This window comes from Nomascus leucogenys, chromosome 9 (assembly GCF_006542625.1).
Source record: "Nomascus leucogenys isolate Asia chromosome 9, Asia_NLE_v1, whole genome shotgun sequence".
Classification (NCBI taxonomy): Eukaryota; Metazoa; Chordata; class Mammalia; order Primates; family Hylobatidae; genus Nomascus; species Nomascus leucogenys.
Genome location: NC_044389.1, coordinates 28,510,656 through 28,523,616, shown reverse-complemented (window position 1 = coordinate 28,523,616; position 12,961 = coordinate 28,510,656). Strand labels below are relative to the sequence as shown.

The window sequence follows — 12,961 nt, the reverse complement described above, 5'->3', positions numbered from 1 at the left end:
ATCTTTATTTAAAAAGTTGATTTAAAATGCTGTGTACATTTTGAGCCTGATTAATATGCATGATAAGATAAAAGCTTTTGTACTTCAGGAGCTTAAGAAGTAAGTGATGAAAGTAAATAGATGTTTTACTTTAAAAACATTTTTTTTTCTTGTTGGTACAAATAATGATGATTGATGAACCAGAATGAAGAACGGGGGGAACCCTTATTTTTTATAATTCTTAAATAGAGAACTATGGGTGATTTTTACCGTTCATATAATATTGCCTCATATTTTTTACAGCCAAATATAGTGAAGAAAGTGAGTTTAAAAACTCAAGGGCGTATTAGAAGATCCCATTTTTTTTTTTTTTTTTTTTTTTTTTTTTTTTGAGACAGAGTCTCGCTGCCGCCCAGGCTGGAGTGCAGTGACGCGATCTCGGCTCACTGCAAGCTCCGCCTCCCGGGTTCACGCCATTCTCCTGCCGCAGCCTCCGGAAGTAGCTGGGACTACAGACGTCCGCCACCTCGCCCGGCTAATTTTTTGTATTTTTAGTAGAGACGGGGTTTCACTGTGTTAGCCGGGATGGTCTCGATAGAAGTTCCTATTTTTTTAAAGAAAATTTCAAATCCTCTCTTTTCTTATTGCTTTAAGTATTATGAAAAAGCAGTGAAACGGCCTGGAAAGATACACATCATAATGAAAATGGTGATTACACTTTATTCTTTGTTCACTTCAGCAGTTTCTGTTTGTGACAATGAGCAGGAATCACTTTTATAGTTTTTTAAATGTTGATATTTCAAAAGAAAGATCATTAAAAATTTAAAACAAATTTATTTTGAAATATAAACATTTTAGAATTTACATATTAAAGATAAATAATGAAGATATTTGAAAAGGTATTCCAAATTAGATGTAACTTATAAAATGCTGAAATACAAGTTGTATGTTGTTTTATGAAATCTCAAGGACTTGGTATAATGGAATAGCAAAAATGTTCACTCATTTAATAGTTTTTTATTTGATTTTAAATAACAAGGAGTAAGTGTAGAAGAAAAAGGGAAAGCATAGAGAGCATTTTTCCATTAAAATATTTTTATTTAACTGCTTCCAAATTAAACTGGTGTCTTCAAATGAACAAACATTTATTTAAAAATGTCATTACTAAAGTTCAAATTCAACATGAATGTACTTTTATAATTCCTAACAAATAGCTAAGGTGAAAATATCTTTCTTTTTTTTGTGAATTTGTATATTGCTGACCCTACTGAGAAAACAATGACATGTGGCTTAATTATAATATAAACGGTACAAAAATAATTTTAAGTTTCCGTAATTTCAACATATTTCTCATAAAATATTTGGCAAATGAACAGCAACACAAGCCCTGTAGTTTCCTAATAATTAATCACAGTATAAATTTGAACAAGTAAATGTGGAAAATAAACAGTATCATCCAAACGTGTTTACCTTTTCTCTAAGTTATGTGCGATACCCATTCGTATACACAGGGAACTAAACCTCTCTAGTGTCCTTGGGTAGACTTTTTCTTCCTAAGATGCATACTCATAATTGCTTAAATCTTAGAACTGCATCCAAGAGGAAGCTTAACAATAGTGATTGTTTATTTTGTAGGTTTTAAAGACGCTAGAGTGCCAAAGAAGACTTTGAAGTGTGAAAACATTTCCTGTAATTGAAACCAAAATGTCATTTATAGATCCTTACCAGCACATTATAGTAAGTCGTTCACTGTTTATAAATTCTTTCTTGGAGGGGGACTGATATGTTTCTGTGAGTATTGCGGGCGTTGCTAGTAAAGTAAAACTGTGACAACTTCTGCATTTGTTATTAAACTCATATGAACTTAATATGGTATGAAGAGGCTACGGAACATAATAAAACTAATTTATCTCTTCATTTTATTACTGTAAGTTTCCAGAAAAGAGGAACTTGAAAGGAAAAAAATACCCAAACATCCATAATAATAATGGAACAATAAAAAATGTTGTTATCTCTTAGCAATCATCAGCCTGTGTAGTTTACCCCCTTCACATGACTTGGTGGAAAGAAGAATAAAAGTAAAAGAATTTCTTAGTTTAGGGCTATATTTTGGTTTTCAGGGCAATTAATTCTATAAACTTCCCCTTAGTTAGATATGTTTAAATAAATTCTTCTATGGGTTTTAGTAAAGAGTTAAGTAATTCAAATTTTAGTACGTAATTTTCCGAACTCCAGTGGAAGTATACATGCTCTCTTCTGGTCAATAAACAGAAGAGAGATTTCCTTGCTGAATTCAACATTTGAGACTCAGGCTTATATGAAGTAGATACAGGTTTTATGGATATTTAAGGAGTAATTCATAGCCTCATTTTTAGTTGAAATAAAATGCTGTTTTCTTACTCTGCATCCATTTCTAGATATCATCCTCTTTCTTGCCCTCCTTGGATGAAAAGTTTAATATATTATAATTATTTGTAATGCCTTCTTCCTCTCCATTCATAACTTGAATCATTGACCTGGACTCAGCCCTTCCACTTCACAAAAAGGTCTAATTAATTGGCTTCTTTTGTGTTAAATCCAATAAACTCTTCAGTCCCCCTACTCCTTCTACCCAACTCTGTTGCTCATTGCTATTTTCTTGAAACTCTTCTCAGATTTTTCTGGTTTTGTTTCTTCTGTTTCCTTGCTGTTGGTTACTTCTCAGTTTTCTTATGCAAGCTCTTCTTTCTGTCTGACTCTCTTTTTTTAATAAATTGAGATATAATACATAAAGTGCATAAATCTTAATTGTTAAGCTTGATGGATTTTTACATATGTATTCCACCCATGAAGCCATCACTCAGATTGTAAGTACCCAGGAAGACTTGCTCATATACCTTCTAGTCAATAACTTGCCTCAAAGGTAGCCAATATTTTACCTCTATTATCATGGGTAAATTTTGCTTATTTTTGACCTTCATATACATTTCTGCATTCAACATTGTGTCTGTGAGATTCATTCATGTTGTTGTAAGTAGCACACTTCCATACTTTTACATTGCCATGTGGTTTTTCATTATTTGAATGTGTCACAAGCTATTTATTTAGTCTACTGATAACCATCATATTCTTTTTGAATGGCAATGGTGATTCCCTATAAATCAGGCAACCATATATGTGTGGCTTCATTTCTTTTCTGTTTTATTAGTCAAATAGTGTTTGCCCCGATACCAATCTATCCCAATTTCTGTAGTTTGCCCCAATGCTAATCTATCCTAATTTCTGAAGCTTTAAAATGTGTCTTTATACATGGCAATGTAAATCCTCCAATTTTTTCTTCTTCAAGAATATCCTGTCTAGTTTTAGTTCTTCGCATTTCCATATAATTTTTGGATTAATTTTGCCAATTTACACACACACACACACACACACTCATGCATGCATGCACGTGCACATGCACACAAAATTGCTAGGATTTTGGTTGGGACTGTAATAATTCTACAGAGGAGAGATAATATGATAACAGTATTGAGTTTTCCAGTCCATTAACAAGCCATGAATCTCATCCAAAACTAAACGTTACTTAATTTTATCTTTAATTATCTCAGTAATGTATTATAGTTTTCTTTAAGAAATCTTGTGTGTATATATATACATATTTTTGGATGTATTTTTTGATATTTGATATTTTAATGTAATTGTAAAAGTATTTGCAAACTTTATTTTCCAAATAGTTGTTGCTTTTTTTTTTTTTTTTGAGATGGAGTCTCACTCTGATGCCTAAGCTGGAGTGCTGTAGTGCGATCACGGCTCACTGCAACCTCCATCTCTCGGGTTCAAGCAATTCCCCTGCTTCAGCCTCCCCTGTAGCTGGGTTTACAGGTGTCCACTACCATGCCTGGCTAATTTTTTTGTATTTTTAATAGAGATGAAGTTTTGCCATGTTGGCCAGGCTGGTCTTGAACTCCTGGTTGTTTATGTTTAGCAGAAAAATATGAAAAAAATATTTATAATAACCATAAGATAATGTAAGCCCACAATGTAAGGGCTCTGATAGGAGACAATGAAGATGACTCTGGAGTAAATAACAGGAAGAATTAATAACAGGAATCCTCTGGAAAGGATTTCTAGGGGAAGTAACATGTCAGCATAGACCTGAAGGTTAGCAGAAGTTTGTCAATTAAAGACAGAGAAAATGACTTTTCTGAATTGGAAAAAATAAGCATATGTGAAGTAGTCTGAAGGCGGGATATAATAGTACATGATTCAAGGAAATGAAAGAAGTTCAGTATGGTTGGAACACATAACATTTCAAAGAATATGATTATTTTGAATGACTTTCACTCTTCTACTTGATCTGACCAAGCCTTATTACTGACTGCCATGCAGCCCCCACACGTGTCTTGTCAGATGATCTGGTGAACTAGCCATTCAGTTTCTTCTTTTAACATGGCAGAGTATATAAAATATGTTATATAAAATATATGATATATATTATATATATTTAGTTTTTTACACTTTTTTAAACTCAACTTTAAGTTCTAGGGTACATGTGCACAACTTGCAGGTTTGCTACATAGGTATACATTTGCCATGTTGGTTTGCTGCACCCATTAACTCGTCATTTACGTTAGGTATTTCTCCTAATGCTATCCCTCCTCCAGCCCCCCACCTCCTGACAGGCCCCGGTGTGTGATGTGTGATGTTCCCCGCCCTGTGTCCAAGTGATCTCATTGTTCAGTTTCCACCTATGTGTGAGAACATGCGGTGTTTGGTTTTCCGTTCCTTGTTAGTTTGCTGAGAATGATGGTTTCCAGCTTCATCCATGTCCCTGCAAAGGACATGAACTCATCCTTTTTTATGGCTGCATAGTATTCCATGGTGAATATGTGCCACATTTTCTTAATCCAGTCTATCATTGGTGAACATTTGGGTTGGTTCCAAGTCTTTGCTATTGTGAATAGTGCCGCAATAAACATATGTGTGCATGCGTCTTTATATTAGCATGATTTATAATCCTTTGGGTTTATACCCAGTAATGGGATTGCTGGGTCAAATGGTAATTCTAGTTTTAGATCCTTGAGGAATCACCACACTGTCTTTCACAATGGTTGAACTAGTTTACAGTCCCACCAATAGTGTAAAAGTGTTCCTATTTCTCCACATCCTCTCCAGAATCTGTTGTTTCCTGACTTTTTCATGATTGTCATTCTAACTGGCGTGAGATGGTATCTCATTATGGTTTTGATTTGTATTTCTCTGATGACCAGTGATGATGAACATTTTTTAATGTATCTGTTGTTGGCTGCATAGATGTCTTCTTTTGAGAAGTGTCTGTTCATATCCTTTGCCCACTTTTTGATGGGGTTGTTTTTTTCTTGTAAATTTGTTTGAGTTCTTTGTAGATTCTGGATATTAGCCCTTTGTCAGATGAGTAGGTTGCAAAAATTTTCTCCCATTCTGTAGATTGCCTGTTCACTCTGATGGTAGTTTCTTTTGAATGGCAGAGTATATTTAAAAATCAAACTGCATCTGGACATCTAAGGTTCAGCACTGGGACCTCTTCTGGAAAATTTTGTTGACTATAGCTATACATTTAGGCTATAGTAATTGCCTATGTGGTAATATTATATTATACCACATTACAAAACATGAATAAACCACATATTGGTATCACATTTTTCGTTACTTTCTGCAATATCAGGCTTAGACAGCAACTAGCATTCTAATTTATAGCCCTTTAAAATGAAAAGATCTGTAAGCTTTACGGTTTTCTTCATTCTTCTTATTCTTGCTATGTGTATATGAAAAAAAAACAACTGTGGGTGTGCATGTGTGTGTGTGTGTGTGTGTGTAAATTGTTTTTAAAAAAATTTCCTGCTCTGGTTTTCACAGAAAGATATTTTTCAAAATATATAAGTGAGCAAGCACACTCAACCCTGAATGTTATTGGTAAAAAGGAAAGTTGGAGTGAATCAAGCCAGCTTACTATTAATAGTAATGAGCTCATGATGCCAAACAGGCTAACACAGTTTTGGCTGCCTCAAGGCCAGAAGACTGGGCTCATTTTCACCATTCCTGTGATGCAGGGGCATGTTGGAGAATCCTGTGGGCTGATGCAGCAATTTGCAGCCAGCAAGCTCTCTTGCTTCCAATGGTGCTTGGATTTTAAGAAGCTAGTAGGAAAACAGAGTGACAAATACATGACAGAATTTAGTTTCTATATGTTTAGAATCATTATGAGGTGCCTTCCAACCTCAAGGATTTTTGTGCCTTCAGAATTTATTGAAGTTTTTTATTTTTTTGACCAGGAGCCATCAATTTTATAAGAAGAGGTCAAGTATAAAATATTTATAACATTTTCCATCTTTTTACTCTGAAAATATGAGTCATATCCCTGAAGTGAAAAAATTCACACCTCTTTCTACCACCTATTAACAATGGAGGGGCACTGCCCCACATCCCACAGAAACTAAGGTTGTCTTCACATTAGGGACAGTAAACCATGTGGATATGGCAGCATGATTGCATAGTAAAATACAAGGGCTTTCACAAAATATAATTGTAGGATGACTGGAAATTTTTACCAAAAATGTAGAAGGCTGTTATTCAAATTTTTACAGTAACACAGGAAAGAAAACCACCACTGAATAAGTAATCAAAGAACTAGTGTTCTGGTAGGAGTTCTAGTCTTACCAGTTACATGATCACGAACACGTAGACTCTGACTTTTACCTGCCTCATCTGGAAAACAGGGTATGAATAGGACCTGCTGTGTCTGCTTCACAGAGCTTTTATAAATAGTAAATTGTTATGTGCACAAAATTATTCCTTTGAAATAATGATATAAGATATTTTCAGAAAAGTTAGACAATGAGATGCTGCTACTAGAAAATCACAAATATAAAAGTGGTAAAACTATTATTACAAAAGCACAGGACTGTAAATGAGTTAATAATGAGTTTTTTGGCAAATAGTAGAATTTCTGTGAGCACTAAAAATCTAGAAAAATGAGGAAGAAGAAAGCTAGTGTATTAAGGTTCTCTAGAGAATCAGGACCAATAGGAAATATTAATTTATTAAGTATGTGGTATTAATTTATTATGACAAATAGGAGATATTGATTAATTTATTGATTTATTATGAGACATTAATTAATTGATAATTAATTGATTAATGATTGGCTCACACAATTATGGAGGCTGAGCAGTCCTATGATCTGCCATCTCAAGCTGGAAATGCTGTACTGTTGGGGTGTATTTTGGTCTTAGTCTGAAGGCCTGAGAACCAGGGGAGCTGATAACGTAAATCCCAATCTGAGGGCAGGACAAGATGCAAGAAGCTGTCTCAGCTCAGTGAGGCAAAAATAAATGGGAGTGAATTCTTCCTTCCTCTGCCTCTGTTCTGTTTGGGCTCTCAACAAATTGGGTGATGCCCAACTGCATCCCGGAGGGCAATCTACTTTACTGAGCCCACTGATTCAAATGGTAATGTCATGTAGAAATACCCTCACAGGCACACCTAAAAACAATGTTTAACCTGGACAACACATGGCTTACTGAAATTGATGTGTAAAATTAACCATCACAGCTAATGGTAAACTTCTAACTTTTCCTTGATATCAGCCATGTCCTGCCACAAGCCTCCCTTAGGAGGCAAAAGTGCACTAATTCAAAGCAATGTCCATGTTTCTGCTTCTTTACCACACAACACAGATCAGAAATCCCTGGAAGGTCACCAGGTTTATCTTTCAGTTCTCAAATTTCTTTTTGTTCTTTTTAAAATCTTCTCAGCCATTTTTTTATACTCCCAGTTCCATATAGTCATATTTCAATTTGACTTTCTTTTCCTTGAACATTATTAAGTATAGTGTACCTGATTAATGGATGGGTTTATTTCTGTGCCTGTTGATTAATTATGCTAATTTGTAGTCTTGGTGACATGACTTGTTATATTCCCAGTTATCTTTGATTTTGTGTTGAACATTATGGTGAAAAATAGAAGCAATCCTTTAGAGATAACTTATTTGCTTCTGTCAGGCCCCTGGGGATACTAGCAGTTTGGGACAAATGTAATCCCAGTTCCAGATTGCTTTTCTGGGCAGCTTGTATTGCACTAAAATGGGTTACCAGTACATGGAAAGGATGTTCGTGCTTAGTCCTATGTCACAGTCTATGGAGATTTTAGTGTGAAACAGGAGTGTGGTTTACTGGGGTCCTTATCCTTAGAACGCTGATGAATCTCTCAAGGCTGCGCAGTCTCTCAGTCCTCTCCTCTTCTGGATCAGCAAGTGCCCCTGTAGCAAAACTGAGCTCATCTCTCTGGGTTTTTGTGCCCCTTTTCCACCTTTGCTCTCTGTCCTGGTAGTTAATGCTTTCCTATCTAGTTAGTTCTTTCCTACTTTTAGGAAAATGTTTATTTTTAAAAAACTTTTCCAGTTTGTAGTTACTTTTAGTGGGCAATGGTCTCCCAGATTACTTAATCTGCTGTTATCATGAGTGGAATTCCCTCATTACTTCTTTCACGGTCAGTCAGTAGTGCCTCCCGACGATCCCAAAAAGTTGGATAATCATCCTATTTTAAAGGAGTTCCACAGATGCTAAAGTCATCCCCCAAACCTGACATTCAACACTGCCCTATGTGAAATTATAATGTTGGAGTCTGGATTTGTGCGAGGGAACCCTTGAGAAAATCCTGTGTTATTGGCCAGACTGTTGGTTTTTCACCATATGACAGTTATTTTCTACGTCTAGAATATGGATCTTCACTGCTCAGTAACATGAGGTAAGTAAAGGAAGGACTCCTCCCCACTGAAGGCTGTGTGCTGAGAGTAAGAAAACCTCATTTTACCCATGATATCATTTTACTTAGTGTATAATATTAAGTAAAATAATATAATTTATATATAATTGTATACCAATGTAATATATTATTATTAACATGAGTGTAGAAATAATAAAAATATTGGAATCTTTACTTTTCTATTTTGAGTTATTTTTATACATAGTCATTTAATTCTCAGAAAAATCATATGAAGTTGGTTTTCTGATTGCCATTTTATATATGAGGAAACAAAAACAGAAAATATGAGACTTTGTTGTAAATGCCTTTCTGACTTATGTCTGTGTCTTTTAGTTATGAACTTTTTTTTTTTTTTTTTGAGACAGGGTCTCACTCTGTCACCCAGGCCGGAGTGCAGTGGTGAGATCTTGGCTCATTGCAACCTCTGCCTCCCAGGTTCAAGCGATTCTCTTGCCTCAGCCTCCCAAGTAGCTGGGATTACAGGCATGGGCTACCACGCCCAGCTAATTTTTTGTATTTTTAATAGTGATGGGGTTTCACCATGTTGGCCAGGCTGGTCTGAAACTCCTGACCTTAAGTAATCCACCCTCCTCGGTTTCCCAAAGTGCTGGGATTACAGGCCTGAGCCACTGCGCATGGCCTGAACCTTTTATTTGTTGCTTAATGAAAAGAACAAGTAAAGCAGGGAGGTTTTTAAGAAGTTCCTCAAAATAGGGATAAAATATCTAAAATAGTATTTATTAGCATATCCATATTTTCAAGTGTATTGGATCTATTAGCCTTAAGGTTCACATTTGAAAACCATCAGTGCAAAGACATCTTGGATCTGAATGAACATGACATATCATCTAGGGCAGTAATTCTAAACCAAATAAATATGACTTTCCCAAAGCGCCAAGGACGTGTGAGAAAAACTTTTCAAATGCACAGCCTACTTCATCTGTTCTAATGAGCTCCTCTAGAAAGGTGAAGGTGCACCTGTTCTTCAGAGTCCACTCAGTCACTGTTACTCCAGGAGAGTGTAGATTTCCTCGTAAGTATTGAGGTAGGAAAAGGCTGATGTTCACACTTTTTTTTTTGTGATGCTATAGATATTTAGTTACCATTGGACCAGAATCTATATTACACTTACAATTTAGGTGCTAGATATTTGGGCAGTTGTTTCGTTTCAATGTTTTAAGGATATTATAGTCACTATAAACTCATGATGAATATATCATTAAGTAAATATTTTCAGCACTTTGGGAGGCCGAGGCGGGCGGATCACGAGGTCAGGAGATCTAGACCACGGTGAAACCCCGTCTCTACTAAAAATACAAAAAATTAGCCGGGCCTGGTGGCGGGCGCCTGTAGTGCCAGCTACTCGGAGAGGCTGAGGCAGGAGAATGGCGTGAACCCGGGAGGCGGAGCTTGCAGTGAGCCGAGATCGCGCCACTGCACTCCAGCCTGGGTGACAGAGCGAGACTCCGTCTCAAAAAAAAAAAAAAAAAGTAAATATTTTACCATTTTCTTTTTTAAAGACAGGGTCTGCTATATTGCCTAGGCTGGCCTCAAACTCCTGGGCTTAAGCAATCCTTCTGTCTGAGCCTCTCAGGTAGCTGTCACTACAGGTGTGCACCACGGCACCCAGTTAAATTAGAATTTTAGAACCAAGCTGTTAACATTAATATTTTCTTGTACTGGTTTTCACTGCTAGAGCAATCCCTGCAATCTTTTTCCTTTTTTGTTTGACACTTCACTTTTTAAAATTCTGTTTTTGACACATAGTAATTGTATATATTTATGGGGTACAGTATGATGTTCCATTGTATTATACATTGTGTAATAATTAAATCAAGATTTGTAGCATATTCATCATCTCATGCATTTATCACATCTTTGTGGTGAGCACATTAAAAATCTTCTCTTCTATTTTGAAATATGCAGCATGTTACTATTAACCATAGTCATCCTGCTGTGCTATAGAACACCAGTACTTATTTCTCCTACCTAACTTTTTACCCATTTACCATTCTCTCCGCATTTTCTCCTTCCTCCTATCTTCCCTAGCCTCTGGTAACCACTATCTTACTCTCTACTTCTATGGCATCAACTTCTTTAGATTCCACATATGGGTAGATGTTGTGCTATTTGTCTTTCTGTGCAAATATATAACTATTTTTTTTTTTGAGACAGCGTCTCGCTCTGTCGCCCAGGCTAGAGGGCAGTGGCATGATCTCAGCTCACTGTAACCTCCGCCTCCTGGGTTCAAGCCATTATCCTGTCTCAGCCTCCTGAGAAGCTGGGATTACAGGTGCCTGCCACCACGCCCGGCTAATTTTTTATATTTTTAGTAGAGATGGGGTTTCACCATATTGGCCAGGCTGGTCTCGAACTCCTGACCTCAGGTGATCCACCTTCCTTGGCCTCCCTCCCAAAGTGCTGGGATTATAGGCATGAGCCACCACTCCAGACCGCAAATACATAACTATTTAGCATAAAGTCCTCCAGGTTCATCCCTGTTGGAACAAATGACAGGATATCCTTCTTTCTTATGGTTGAATAGTATTCCATTGTGTATATGTACCACTTTTATTTATCCATTCATCCATTGATGGGCACTTAGGTTGATTCCACATCTTGGTTATTGTGAATGGTGTTGCAATAAACATGGGAGTGCAGATTTGTCTCTGACACACTGCTTTCATTTCCTTTAGATATATGCCCAATAGTAGGATTGCTGGACCATATGATAGTACTATTTTTAATTTTTTTTGAAAAACCTCCATACTGTTTTACACAATGGCTATACAAATTTAGTTTTCCACCAACAGTGTATAAGTGTTTCTCTTTCTCTACATCTATGCCAGCATTTGTTATTTTTGTGGTTTTTTTTAATAGCGATTCTAGTTGGGATGAGGTAATATCTCATTGTGGTTTTCATTTGCATTTCCCTGAGCATAAGTGATGTTGAGCATTTTTTCATATACTTGTTGGCCATTTGAGTGTCTTCTTTTGAGAAATGTCTATTTAAGTCTTTTACTTGTTTTAAAAATCAGATTATTATTATTATTATTATGTTATTGAGTTGAGTTCCTTATATATTCTGGATACCAGTCCCTATACTCGTGATTAAAAGAGGACTTAAAATCTTCTTATTGCAATAAGAATGCACTCTATATTTGCTTTTATTTTTAAAAATATATACAACTATAGGCCAGGTGTGGTGGCTCATGCCTGTAATCCCAGCACTTTGGGAGGCTGAGGTGGGCAGATTGCTTGAGCCTAGGAGTTTGACACTAGCCTGAGCAACATGGCAAAATCCCATCTCTACAAAAACAAAAACAAAAATAAAAAATTAGCTGGGTGTGGTGGGGTGTGCTTGTAATCCAAGCTGCTTGGGAGGCTGAGGTGGGAAGATCATCTGATCCACTGAACTCTAACCTGGGTGATAGAATGAGACTCTGTCTACATAAAATAAAATAAAAATATATACATATATATATATATAAAATATAATATATTGCCAAACTTCATGTATATTCTTGTGCAGGTGATAAATTTCTTGTTCAAGGGGAGAAGAATCTCAAGTCATATTTCTGATTTTGATTTTCTTTTAGTGATGTCTTCTAGAGCTAACAAATTATGTTCCAAATTAGGTGTTTTGACCATTGAGATAATTTCTGCACATGGCCAACCCATGTCTGAGAATTTTTAAAACAAGATTAGAGAGTGTTGTTAGACTAAAAATAGATAATGCTGATCATTCTTTAAAAAGTGTAGGTGAATAATAGCAAAATGCCTGTTCTTCATAGTTATATTAGAATGAAACTCCACACCTGAAAGTGAAACTGAAAATAAGTATCTTACCAAAGAAACCTCATGATTTATTAATGACATCAATGCAACCATTAAAAAAAATTTCTGAGAAGGTGCCTATTGCCAGTTGTGGTGACCATAATCTCTGGGTTCAGTAATAACATATCATAGTCTTTGTCATACTAACAGTTTTTAGTTTTAAAACTTAGGCAAAGTTAGGTTGAATAGAGAAAAACAATATTTGCATTCAGAATCTACTTTATTTTCCATCAACTTTATTTTATGATTGTTTCTTTGGTTCTTGTCTTGTAACAGTAGAGTTTTAAATAGATTAGGAAGATCATCAAATTGATTTGGTATAAATTGGTTCTTTTTTTCAATGCCAATCATAGTTACATATGTC

The 12,961-nt window shown here is 35.8% G+C and overlaps 1 protein-coding gene across 1 annotated transcript in view; it reads left to right on the top strand.

Annotated features, from left to right (window-relative positions):
• Positions 1 to 12,961, top strand: part of PLA2G4A (phospholipase A2 group IVA) — a 168,331-nt gene that overhangs the window by 24,403 nt on the left and 130,967 nt on the right. Inside the window, exon 2 of the mRNA XM_003264476.3 lies at positions 1,615 to 1,716. Within this exon, the coding sequence (XP_003264524.1) occupies positions 1,684 to 1,716 (33 nt within the window). The 5' untranslated portion in view covers positions 1,615 to 1,683. The remainder of the gene's footprint in view (positions 1 to 1,614; positions 1,717 to 12,961) is intronic.